At 37.0% G+C, this 13,921-nt stretch overlaps 1 protein-coding gene across 1 annotated transcript in view; it reads left to right on the top strand.

The window, feature by feature from the left end:
• The first annotated feature begins 6,400 nt into the window (after positions 1-6,400).
• Positions 6,401-13,921, top strand: part of LYST (lysosomal trafficking regulator) — a 63,762-nt gene continuing 56,241 nt past the window's right edge. Inside the window, exons 1-4 of the mRNA XM_058801101.1 lie at positions 6,401-6,447; positions 7,651-7,849; positions 8,792-8,882; positions 10,914-12,990. Coding sequence (XP_058657084.1) covers positions 7,658-7,849; positions 8,792-8,882; positions 10,914-12,990 — 2,360 coding nt within the window. The 5' untranslated portion in view covers positions 6,401-6,447; positions 7,651-7,657. The remainder of the gene's footprint in view (positions 6,448-7,650; positions 7,850-8,791; positions 8,883-10,913; positions 12,991-13,921) is intronic.

Genomic DNA, 13,921 nt, shown 5'->3' with positions numbered 1-13,921 from the left:
TGAACTGTGACTTACCTGCCATGGTAACGACTGCTGCTTTCCTTTCAATTTGCAGAGTCTATGGAAGTTAGTCTTGATCTTTAGATTTAGTTGTTACTGTGCAGCCATGACTCTTGAGGCTTGCTTGTAGTCTGGTCTGTGATCACAGTACCAAACCTAAAGTATAGAAGAGGGTATTTAGAAGTATTACATGTATATATTTTAATTTAGGGAAAACCTTGTTAGGACTCTGACTAGTGTTCAGAAGAAGGCTCTCTTAGGAGCATTGCCTTGCCACTGACAAATGTTTTACAGATGATCTTCATCCTTCATTTTTTGTTTTAGGAATGTACTGGTCTTTCATAGATTCTACCTTGTGGTGGAATATTTGTCAGTTCCTTCCTTTAGTATCGTACGTTTGCAGAGGTGTTGGCCTCTGACACTTTAGATAAGATCTGAAAGAAATCCTAGTCTTCAACCCTGCTAACATTTTGTGGTATTGGTAAAAGCACTGTATTCTTTAGTGCTTTTTAGCTGATGTTCATGATAGCAGGTGTATTTGTTTTTGACTGAGTCAGTGCTGCAATGATTATCTTTGAAGGCCTCCAGCTTTGCCCATTCCTCTTCTAAGGAATGCTTATTCTCCATGCCTGTATGCAGTGGCCTGAAATATGAAAATTATAAATGAACTGGAATGGATTTAATTTGGCTAACAACTATGTTGTAGTTAATGACTTTGGATAGTATAAGACCACAATCTTAGCATAAGCTTGAGTATAGCATATGTACAGGGCTAATGTGTAATTTGAGTGTAGGTGGTTGTTTGAGAGCCTGTCTTTCATTAGTGTTGCACTTTTTATCTTGTTAGATGAGTCATTTCTCGTTTTTTTGCTTCATTTCAGGCTTGACAAGAATGTATTCACAGGTGTTTCATATTGTTTGATGACTAAAAATTCCACATGAAGCTGAGAAACTGTCTCAAAGCACTTGTCTAATATGCAGCTAGCCTGTGGGATTGTTTACCATTAGCTCTGTCTCAGTGGTATTTCCCCCAGATTTAAAAGAATGAAATTATTGATAATCTGTTAACTTGTAAAGCAATATTGTTCTTCATAACTCAGGGCAGAACATGAGGACCTGCTGAATTTTAGCAATAAAAAATGTCCCAATAAAAAATATTTCCAAAGTGTCATCCAAAGATGACACTTTGGAAACTGTTGAACACTGGGGTGGGGGGGGGGGAGGTGTGTGTATGTGTGTATGTTTTGTTGTATGTAAACAAGAATAATGTGTACATGTTAATCTGAGATACCTCTGAGTTATGTTTCTATCATTTAGAGCTGGTTTCACCAATAGTTATGCTAGACAATTGAAACAGTCACGCTGGGGAGAGCAGACATAAACACAAGTCACAATATATCACAGGAAGCTGATTAAATGCTAGCAAATACCTTATAGGTTACATTTTGAAAGAATACATTGACCAAATTTTGGAAGTGTAGTTTGAAACAATCTTTGTGCCCAAAGACATTACCCATGAGTTTGATTTCAAACTATCAAAAAACCTGAGGCCTGAAAATCGATGGGAAATTATAATTTGTGAGTAAGCAAGGGTTTGGCTTTTTCTTTCTTATGTCACTGTGTGGTACACCACCACAGGTCTGGGTCTTGCTCAGAGGCATGACAGCTCTGAAACTGTTTCTGAGGTGACCTGCCTGCACCTGCTGTAAGGCCTCTGGGTATCTCAAAGTGTCTGTACCCTTGGATATGTTTGCTGACTTGATTTTATAAATATATAATATATATATATATATATGTATGTATGTATATGATAGGTATTTCGGAAAGCAGCTGTTTCTTTTATTTGAACAAACCTGGCTTATTGTTTGTCTAATCTCATTTGGTTTCGTCCCTTGTCATTCCTATTCTATGGGGAATGGCTGGTTTAGCCATCGTGTCAGTGTTCCCTAACCACACACAATATAGAAATGCTTTTTTTTTTTATGGACTATTTTTTCAGTAAGCACAGATAATTCCTTTAAAGCTTTTTTTTTTTTTTTTTCAGTGTAAGATACAATGCTTGCACATCCACAAGAGGTAGAAATTTCCTAATTCTCAGGTTGTATAAGCGCTGAGCTTCATGGATTAAATTTTTAATACCATGGCGGTAGAACACAGGTAGAACAACATACTTATAGAAGTCTTATAATACTTGGAGAAGCAGGACTCTCAAGCTTCAGGTATTGCAAGACAAACATCCTTCTCAAATGAGATGGGAGTTAGTACATAAAGTGGCAATGTGAAGATTATACAGACATAAACAGACTTGCGTATTCTGAAACATCATTACTCTGATGGTCTCACCATACTTTTGAAGGTTCATTAAAATAATACTTGTTTACTGTCTTGTGTACTTGACATACTTCCCTGGCTTGTAGAAAGGACAGTGCATGTGTTATTTATCCAAACATACCAAACATTTTTGGTTTTCACCTTTTTCTTTGTTTTGGGGGGAGAGACTCTGAATAACTTGTTCAGAAATAATATTGATCTAGTTAATTATGCATAAGGCTAAAAGCTAGTTACTGAACTCCTTGATGAAATCAAGAACTTCATCAGAAATAGCACTGTGCCAAAAAGACTGACAGCTACCTGCAGCGTTATAATAAATTCTGTATGTTAAGAAGTTGTTTTTTCATGTGCAATGTCGTGATTGGAGCAGCACTGCCTTAGTATGTAATAGGTTTTCTGCTTCTGTAACTGCAAATAGTTAATAAATAATAGCAAAGTACAGAGCAGAAAGTGGTTGAAAATATTAAGAGGAGGTCTTCTGTGGAGCTGGAGTGTTGCCTGGTATGTCTGTTTTGAGAATGAATCAAACTTAAAAGATCCTGGCTTTGCTTTTGTTTGCTTATATTTTTGACCGAGTTGTTGGGTGGTTAGCAAATGTTCGCTGTGTTTTGTAAGCTATTCTTTTGGCTGATTGCCTGCATCAGGAATGCCAAGCATCAAAGTGTCTCAGCCTTTCTGAGGTGCTCTGCTTAAACTGCGGGTTCCTGTTTTCTTTCTCTGTGTTGCTCCTGCTGTGTAACCTATTTTGGCAATATCAGCTGGGTATTTCTTTCCAGCTTGTGTAAAGTTGTGAATCATTCCAAAAGAACAGAAAAGGAAGAATACTTATTTCGGTGACACATTACTTTGAGCCTTCACTTCATTTTCCCACCATGTACAGATTTCAAGGCAGCACTATACTTGCTATTTCATTCCAGGGCACACTGGGTATATATTACTCTGTTGCATGCTCTCATGCACTTTCTTTTCCTCCCCAGTTTGCACAGAGGATTTCATTCTTAGTCTGTTAGTTATTTTCTTTAACCAGATAATCAAAATTGCTGTCTGCTACTAACAAGCTAAACTTAATTTCTGCAGTAACCCTGACGATCTTTGCTATAATAGCAGAAGCCTCTTGTGGAGTGGCTTAGTGTTAATAACATGCTGTTGCTCTTCATTATGTATGTGTCCTCTGCTAACAGAAGCTTGAGCTTAAGTTGAAAATTTAACTCCAGACTAAATATTATTAAATAATGATAGATATATAAATGTTAAAATCCTCGAAAAGGTAACAATTATACTCTCCAGAGCATAAACATTAGGTACAAGCAATGAGGCTGGAATAAGCATTTGTTACTTGAAATGAATACTGTATAAACTAAATGTAGTGTTTCTTGGCCAGAGGTTACTTGTATGTGTATGTATATATGAAATATTAATATGTATAGATATGTGTGTGTATATTTATATATATGTATGTGTATTTTTATATATATGTGTTTATATATATATATATATGTATGTATATGTATGTATGTACTTTATTCTAGAGAATAGGTGAAAAGGCTACAAGGTTTGAACTGGAGGCCAGAAAAAACTTGATTGCACAATGCCTTATAGAAACCAAGGGCTTTTTCAAAGCATTGGTTTTAATAGCTGCTGAAAAAGCAACTTCATTGCAGTCTGTACTTAAAAGGACTTGTAGCCATGCCATGCCCGGTCAATGTTTCTCTCTTACGTGAAACAGAAAACTAGGGAAGGTAAATTAACAACTTCTTGTAGCGGTATGTTATATTGTTCTCTTTCCCTTGTGCTGTAGTTGTTGGGCAACAGTTTCTGAAAGTAATAAAGTAGCATTATGGGCTTTTGAATTAATACTGTATTTTATTATGATGCTGCTGTTTGCTGGATGTTCCAGGCCTTTCTGGGCAATGTATTGTTGAAAACATAACCAAGGAAAAGGCCCAGTTCACTTTAGTATAGAGAGTATTAGTTCTGACTCTGTGCTTTTGTTGCATTTTCTTCTTTCCGCAAATTCTACTGTTGTTAGAGATAACATCTAATAAGTAGCACAATGCAAGTTTAGTATGTTAATGATTCAGTATTCAAGATTGCAAAATTTGTTTTAGAGTTCCATCCTTGTAGGGACAATTTTGATATTTTCTTTCAAAGTCCACTGAAGTACAAGACAGTCCTACACTTTGAGATGCTCATTTGATTAGCAACTTCATAGAAATGGAAAGAAGTTTAGAAAAGAAAATTTTCAGGTACAAGAAATTAATTTCTACCACAACAGTAAACAGGTGATTACTCCCTTGAGAGGTGGGTCAGAAAGGGGCCAGAAGGCAGACATGATACAAGTTGAATTATGAGCATGAAGCAAAAATGGGCAGGAGGATATCAGTTTAGCGGGTTTACAGGTTTACAGATTTACAGTTAAGCGGGTTTTTCCTTTTATAAATAAATACTATGTAGTAGAGGTGTTTTTTATGAAATATGATAGTCATATTCTTCTAGCAAAAGGAAATGCTCCTTTTTTTTTTTCTAAGAGCTGGCTATGTGAAGCCCTGACACTGTTACACTGTTAACATCTTGCTGGGACTGTGTACAATGTTCTGGTGGATTTCTTTCTGCTCTCATACAGCTTAGTTAGGTTTTATCATGAACTGCTTCCAAAGATATGTTTGTGCTGTCAGTCTGTTTCAAAGCTTCATTGCAGAAAAATAAGTAGGTACAACTCAGAAGTAGCTAGCACTTTTTGAAACAAATCCTGAAAGAAGTGCCCCATTATCTGGCATGGTATCTCTTTGCAATTTTTTTTCTGCACTGTAGAATCAGAGCATCTTAATTCCTTACCCATCCTATATTAAATTATTGTGGTAAGAATATATGCCTAATGTCTTTTTGTGTTAATGGCAACAAAATCTTACTTGATCTGGCTACTGATATTGGAAATCCACCCTTTTGATAGAATATGGCAATGTATGTTAAATCCATGTAAGCAAGGAAGCAGTGCAGGAAACCTGGAGACTGAAGCTTCAGCTGGAAGGACACAAAAATATGATGGACAGCTTATCTCTACATTTGTTACTCTGGTGCAACTGCAGAACCACTAGCTGCTTAAACTATTCTATTTCAATAAGTTGTGACAATTAGCTGAATGGGTAAGTTAGTTTTTTGTGAGGCTGTGGGTGAAATGTTTCCTAGTGATCAAAGGGAGGCCAATTATTAGGTGCTTGCCTGGGTAACCTGTAGTGTTTGTCTCTTTACTTAAGGAAGTCTGTCATGTAATGTTCATTCTCATCATAACTTTAAGCTGAAGTTTTTATTTGCTTGCCATCTGAGAATACTAAACCAATTAATTTAGTGGTTTTCTTTCCTTTTTTTCCTGTCCCCATCTGTTGTATTTTGGTTTTTTTCCTCACAATTAGGGTGTAATAAATGTAACTGTAGATGTAATAAATGTCTTTTGAGTGCTCACCTAGAGACCTTTAGTAGTTTAATGTTTCTGAGGCTTTTTTTGGTTACTACCCTTTGCATTCCCAGTGATAAATTTCCAATTGATGAGTTTCCCATTGACAAATTTTCAATATTTATTAACTACATCTTCCCTAGTGCTGAGTGTAATAGAGAATTGGTATTCTGTCAGGACAGACTAGGACAGATTTAAGATGCATTTACATCAGCATCTGACTGCATAATTCAGTTCTCCTTCTGTTCCTCACTTGTACCTGGAGCTGTGAGTTCTTCACGTATTATGTATGCAGGTAGTGATCACTAAAACCTCATACTGTTTCTAGAAAGAATTATTTAAACTTGTTTACCTAGCTCATTTACAAACTGAGGGATTTTATTATGTTAGCTCATCTCATGTATGCCAATTATTTTCTCTGTGCACAACGGAAATCCTACTATGATCTTAAACTAAAAGTGAAAACCGGGGCTTAAAGCACAAAGGAACACTCAAGGAGTCTTTCTAAATTTCAAATAGCTGTCATAAAAGAACTTTTAAGAAATCATATTAACCATGATATTTTTCTTTTTATAAACAGGTGATCCAAGAGTGATATTTCCAGAATATATTTGCTTGTTCTTCCAGATAGGAGATAAATGTTTTAAGCTGGCAAAGTGATTCTGGTAAGAATTTTTTCACTACTTCTACAGTGAATGTCATTATATGTATAAGTGTTTGCAGTTTTGCTACTAGAAGGAGCTTTCTGTACCATTAGTGCAAACAAACTTGCTTTTAGTTCCAAGGTCTTATTTTTAACCTAATATTCACATATTAATCCATCTGTTATGTTTAAATGTTACATTGAAAATTATTTGGCGCTTTTTTTTTGGTTGCACTTTCTGTGCTTGGATATGATGAAAGTATTTGACTTTTGAAGCTTTTACTGCAGCTGTTTATACAGAAATAAAAGGAGTTAAATGTACTGTAGCACTCATTAAGTGAGGTTTGTGTGGATTAAATGATCTTGTTTGCATAGCTGCCATCACTGATTATTGTTTTTGTTTTCCTTTCTTCTGTGATCCTCTTGAGAGTTTTCTACTGCTGTGTCTTGCATTTCGTGTCTTGTTTGAGTTAAATGCTTCTCCATGTACTACTGCTGAGCATCCAAAGCAAAATTAATCAGTCTGGGAAGCAGAGCCAATGTTTTTGGTATTTTTTTCCGAACAATGACAGCAGAATTGTCTCTTGAATTAAGCACACACTGGTACTGACTGCTACCTGCTCAGTTGTGCCAGAAGGAATACACTGTCTGGTTTAGTTGTAAATTTAAAGCATTGTACTTTTGCAACTCCCAAAATTATCTGTACTTAGTAGTTTTTTTTATTTTCCCCTTGAAACAATCTGTATACTGTTGGAATACATAACATGCTATTGTTCAAATAAACTATTAAAGAATAGGATTTCTGTGTAATGTTGTGCAAGTGCTATGTGTTTTACCCTTATGCTTCAAGTCAAAGACCTTTTAGTAGCAGGCAAACTTTGAAGCTTGCATAAGGATTACAAGGAAAAGCTGGAACAATGTCATTAACTTTCATTTATGCAGTGTGAGGAAATGCTGTGTTGCAGGCTTTTACTTGTTAGATCTATGAAATCAGTGTTTGGGGTGCTGGGCTGTTAGCTAAAGTTTCACTGACATTCTGTATGGATGTTCTTTTCTTTCTACCCTACATGGGTATATTGATTGCTCAGTTCAGCAGACACTGTCTTTTGGAGGGGGTGAGATACAGGGAAGAATCTTTCCTGTAGCTTTCCTTTTTCCCCCCAGTATTTTGTCTGTAAGGAATGTATTTTCTGATGGAGTTAATTTCTGTCCTTTCCTCTTACAGCTCAGACATGAGCAGTGCCAGTAACTCACTGGCACGGGAATTCTTGACTGATGTCAACAGACTGTGCAATGCCGTGGTACAAAGGACAGAAGCCAAGGAGGATGAAGAAGAAGAAACTCATATGGCAGCACTGGGACAATACTTAGTTCAAGGCCGTGGGTTTATTTTGCTTACCACTCTGAACTCAATAATTGATCAGGTAGTTGCTTCTCTTAAGTGGTTATAGTTTTTGTATTGAGCTTTGGCTGTGTGGATTTGTCTGTTCTTGGTACTGGTTTTCTTTCCTTTTTGTGGAGAGTGTGTGAGTTAATTGGGAAGAGTAGAAATTCAAAAAGGTAGGTTGTAGTTGCATTCTGTCCTTCAGCAGGAGCAGAAAATGGGAAACTAGATAATCATAGACCTGTTTGCCAGTTCATATTTGACTAAGGCATGTGTGAAGCTCAAGTGCAGGCTGAGTGGAGGGAGACTTGAGCTGCATGTCCCAGAATCATGTGAAGTGTCATAATGCTTGAGTCAGGTTTTTGTGTTTGAAAGTTATTGATCTTTAAGAGTGAAACCATTCTGATAGTGCTGCAAAGCATTCCATAAAACAATTGTGTTTGAATTCTGTGCTTTCTACAGTTCTTCCCTGCTCTGAAGTTCTTGGTATGTGAATGTTAGAAGCCTAGTAGGAGTGGAGGTTTTTTGGTGGTTATTCTGTGGTTTTGATTTTTTTGCTGTTACATTTTTAGAACAAAGTTTCGAACTTGTCTGGGGCTTCCTGTTGACTTTTTTAAATCACTATTTTGTGCTTTTGACTTTTCTGATTTTCTTTTTTGAGTAATTCTTTTTACAAGGGGGATTAGGTGAGCATTTGTATAGAAACAGTTTAGAGGTATAATAAATATCTTGGATCTTTATTATCTATCATTCTATAATTATTACTTATCATTCTTTCTGACTGGCTTTAGTCAATGATATTGTGTTTTCAGTGCTTAAAATAGCAAAAGACATAGGGAACTGAATGCTGAATGGCTTGGTAAAATAAAGAAGGTTAATCTATGTTTTAAAAGTACAGTTGGGTTTTTTTTGGGTGGGTGGGGTTGTTTGCTTGTTTGTTTGTTTGTTTTTTAATTTTTCTTTTATTTTTTTCCTGACATAGGAGCTGACATGTCGAGAAGAACTTCTGACCCTCCTCCTGTCCCTTCTGCCCTTGGTGTGGAAAATCCCTGTCCAGGAAGAAAAAGCAATAGGTATGTTTTGTCACTTAGAGTATTCAACACTTAAAGGAAGTGATTTGTAGTTTTACTACAGAGCAATGTAGTAAAACTGCTACTCTGAAGTTTTACTACAGAGCTGAGGACTCTGTGCTAAAGAGTAGTTTATTGTAGTACATATCCTCTGACATGAAACGAAGATGAGGAATCTGCAGAGAATTCAAATTTTAAAAATGCCAAAAAATTGTGCAGAGAACGTAAAGGCTTTTGGTCAGTGTGAAAGGCAATGCTTTTGTCGCTGTGTAAAAACTGAACAAGGAAATGGCAGTGATCCGAGTCAGATTTTTTTGTTTTGTTTTGGGCTCTTATATTTGTCAGATGTATTCTTTTCCCTCCCAGAGGGTAAAACAAAGAGAATGATGTAAATGAAGTTGCCTGACTGTTTGAGAGAGTTTCTAAGGACTCATACCCAAAACTCTTCCCGGGCTTTTTTTTTTTTTTTTTTGCTATTTGCAACTCCTCCAAATTGAAGGCTTTTGTTAATGTTTGTTGACTTGGAGTCTTTAAAGGGTCAGTTTCATAGAGGTTTTATGTAATAAGCTTTCCTGCTTGCTGAGATGCATCATTCTTTTGTGCTCCTGTAATCATGATGGAATTAAAGAAATGTTTTGGTTATTCTGTGACAGCTTAGTGGCTTTTCCAGGTTTGTTTAAAAAGCTGTTGTGTAAATAGGTTTTAAGATGTTGTGGTTTATACACTACATAATGCACAGCTTTTACTTCTACAAATTACCCTCTCTTAGTACTGAAAGAGTAAGCATGATGTATCCAGTTGTGCACTAAGTCAGGGTTTTTCTTCAACTGAAGTAAGTTCCCCTGTATTAGGCAGCTTTTTTCTTTCAGTGCAGGTAATATCCTTTCTTTGATAAAGTACTCCTGATAATTTCCTGCCTTCAAAGCAGATTGTTAGTTTCTTAAGTATCACAACAATGACTTTTTGAACAGCATGGCACAGTCGTTCTTGTACATGGAAGCACCTTTTCTTTCAGCTTAAATAAAGTTTATAGTTATTACGTAGGCTTCTGGGGCTTTGTGGTGGTGGGGGCTGTTGTTGTTAACTATGACATTTTTCTAAATAATGAATTTATGGGGTAGAGGATACTTGCAGTTGTTTTATGGTAGGTATTTTACTGCCTAAAGCGTCCAGTTACAGTTCTGTCACTTCTTAAAAATAACAATGGACTTAATCCAAGAACATTCACAGTTGTTTCTCTGCTTGCTTTTTTGGTAGTTTAATTGGAGTTTACTGGTAGAAATGAAGCAGTAGTACTTCTGTTTTATTCTTCAAAATGTGCTTGCCCTTTGACTCAAGTACTGCATACTTGAAAATTGGGGTTTTTGTTTTGGCTTTTGTACGAATGTTCAGGACCCTAAACATTATTCCTTTCTGTCTCTTTTTGTCCCTGACTATTTAAATCCCATACTTTTATTTCTGCTGCTTGTATTTGGAATAATTAATGCTGAAGTAAAAAGACTGAGGTCTGTATACTCGAATATTTGCACTGACAATAAGTAGAAAAATATATTTTTTTCTACTATTACCAGTACACTGTAATGTCACCATGCATGCTAAGAGGGCTGTGAGCTACCACACCCAGCTGAGTTGCAAAAAGTGACAATGGAGCATCAAGTTAAAAAGTCATTTTCCTCCCTTTAGTTTGCTTACCAGCTAGTCCTTTCACCTACTTTGGCGACATGTTTTTTTGAGAATGGTTTTTTGAGAATAGTTGTGTCAACAAAAAGCTTTAGGAAACCTTTTAACACACTTTTGTTTAACCCTAAATAGAAAATGAAATAATTTTTCTAGGCTTTAAAAATAACCAGCCCTAAACATGAGTTGTTGCTACCTGTTTTATACTGAAAATGTCTGATACAGGTGCATGCAAAACCATGACCTATTAAGATACAAATTTGCTGTGTATTTTAAATCTGGAAGTATTTAACTATAAAATAAGGGAAGATGCTTTACATATTCTAATGTTCCTTTGTTATCTTTCTGTTTCAATAGATTTTAATATACCCTTTAGAGTAGACATATGCCTGACCAAAGAGAATAATACAAGTTCTGTGAAATCTACTCAGGAAAAACTAAACTTAGATGGAAGCACTCATTCATGTCTTCAGACCTCTGCAAAACTCAATCTTCGATCTCGTAGAAGCGGCCGTCTCCGCAAAACCACGCACCGCTACTCCGTGCGCGATGCGAGGAGGTCCCAGCTGTCCACCTCGGATTCCGAAGGCAATTCTGATGAAAAGAGTGCTGTAATGACAAAACACAGGCGCTCCCAGTTACTGCAACCCTTTTTAACCTCTTCTGTTAGGGACAGCTTCCCTGGGGGTAGAAGTGATTGCCAGCCTCCCAAAGTGGTACCAGGTTCCAATACCGACGCCCCTAATCTAGAAGGTTCCAGCAAAGTTATTCCAGCACATGAAATTTTGAATGAGCCAACTGCAGGAACGTCCGAGAGCAGCATGAATAACTCTCCTTTTGACTTATGCCATGTCTTACTGTCTCTCCTAGAGAAAGTGTGCAAATTTGATATTGCTTTGAATCACAGCTCCGCTCTTTCAGCGAGCGTTGTGCCCACGTTGACAGAGTTCTTATCAGGATTTGGGGACTCCTGTAATGTTAGTAGTAACACAGAAAATGAAGTAGTTTCTGCAGGGTGGACGGAAGAACCTGTGGCTCTGATCCAGAGAATGCTCTTTCGAACAGTTCTCCATCTTATGTCTTTAGACATCAGCAATACAGAAACAATGCCTGACAATTTACGAAGAAATATAACAGACTTACTTAAAGCAGCATTAAAAATCAGAATTTCCTTGGAAAAGCAGCCTGGCCCTTTTGCTCCAGGATACAAGAAAACACTACAGCAGCTGGTTCAGGAGGACTATATATTTTCTAGATATCGTCACAGAGCCTTGCTTTTACCTGAGGCTATAGAAGGGGTCTTGCAGATTTTGATCTGCTGCCTACAAAGTGCGGCCTCCAATCCGTTCTACTTTAGCCAAGCTATAGATCTGGTTCATGAGTTCATACAGCAGCAGGGATTTAAGCTGTTTGAAGTAACGGTGCTTCAAATGGAATGGCTGTGTATGAAGAATGAGGGAGTACCTGGGGAAGCCTCAGAGCATCTGAAAGCCCTGATCAACAGCATCATGAAAATAATCAGCACCGTCAAAAAAGTGAAATCAGAGCAGCTCCATCAATCAATGTGTACAAGAAAGCGGCACAGACGATGTGAGTATTCTCACTTCATGAATCACCACAGAGATCTCTCTGGACTCTCTGTATCTGCTTTTAAAAACCAAGCTTCCAAAAATCCTTTTGAAACTGCTGATGGAGAAGTTGATTATCCTGAGAGATGCTGTTGCATTGCTGTTTGTGCACACCAGTGTTTGCACTTGTTGCAGAAAGTTTCTTTGAGCAGTACCTGTTCTGAGATTCTCTCAGGTGTACATAATGTAGGAATATGTTGTTGTATGGACCCAAAGTCTGTGATTGTCCCGTTGCTCCATGCTTCCAAGTTGCCAATATTAAAAAATTTTCAACAGCACATACTGAACATCCTTAACAAATTTATATTGGATCAACTGGGTGGAGCAGAAGTCTCTCCAAAAATTATACAGGCATCATGCAATATATGTACTGTTGACTGTGATCAGCTTGCTCAGCTGGAAGATGCCTTGCAGGGCAACTCCAGTGATGCCAGTCCCACATCTAGTTCCTCTTGCAGAGTTCAGGGAATTCTGCCTAGCACTGGATCTGAAGATATGTTGTTGAGATGGCATGCCCTGGAGGCTTATCAGGACATCATTTTTGAAGAAGACAAACTACGTGGCGCACAGATTGCAAGCCATATTTGCCACTTAATTCAAAAGGGAAATGTAGTGGTCCAGTGGAAACTGTATAACTGTATCTACAATCCTGTGCTGCAGAGAGGAGTGGAGCTAGCTTGCCATGCTCAGCAGCAGCTTGGACTGAGTACAGCTGATAAACTCATGTGCAGTTACCATAGCCAGGATTTGCCTTCTGAAGTGCTTCAGGTTTATTTGCAGATGCTCCCTCTGTTGCTGAAATCCAGGTTGGTTGATTTTCTGTTTATTATTGGGAAACATGCTAATTAGATACAGAGCTTTGTGTATTTATTACTGATTGGAATGTAAGTTTTGTTTGTACTGTCGGTGGTGTTTGCCTATTGCAGGTGGCAACAAGATAAATGCTTGAGTAACAGGATACAAGCCTAGATTCATAAACTGTAGGAAGTGAGGGCTCTCTACTCACCAGTTGTGGTCTTTACAAGCCAAACTCTGTAGCAACAAATGAAATCTTTGTCTCCAGTGTGACATGCTCTCTGCCTCCTCATTCTTTCTTCTAAAATTAGTCAGGAATGTTTAACAGATCGATATGTCATTTTTCTGTGGGAATTAGAATACATAGTTTTCTGATCTGTTTCCTTTTTCCTTCTAGAATGGTCACTATAGAAACCACCTTTCAAAACTAAGGCTTGATGTTTACTTTTCCTGTAATAACTGTTTTTTAACTTAGAATATCCTGTTCATTTAAGCACAGTTTAAGAACAGGAACCAAAACAACCCCAAAACACAAAAAAGGCACAAACATTCTCCCAAGGCATACAATAGATACTTTTTATTTATTGTTAAATTGATTAAATAATTGTTTAATAAATGTATGGAACTTTTTTCAGAATATGAATGTGTGGTTTTGTCCAGGAAAGATTGATTTTATTTCTCTTGGAGTCCTGAAGTCAATTTAGTGGGTTTATCCAAGACAAAAAGTAGACTAGTACTCCAGTTTATGTAAAGGGATTATCTAATACTGTTTTAATTTCTAACCTAACCTGTATCAGAAGCTATTAATTTTTAAAAGTGTACTTAGTGGCAAAGAGGCAAGAGAAATAAAGCTTAGATGAAGTTTAAAATGTCCTTTTTATTCTCTGGCTTAAAGGTGGGAATAAATAAGTAAATGATCCATTTCATTCTAGAGTAACTTGA

This window comes from Ammospiza caudacuta, chromosome 3, assembly GCF_027887145.1.
Source record: "Ammospiza caudacuta isolate bAmmCau1 chromosome 3, bAmmCau1.pri, whole genome shotgun sequence".
Lineage (NCBI taxonomy): Eukaryota > Metazoa > Chordata > Aves > Passeriformes > Passerellidae > Ammospiza > Ammospiza caudacuta.
The sequence above is the reverse complement of the archived record's forward strand: the minus strand, read 5'-3'. Positions and strand labels throughout refer to the sequence as shown.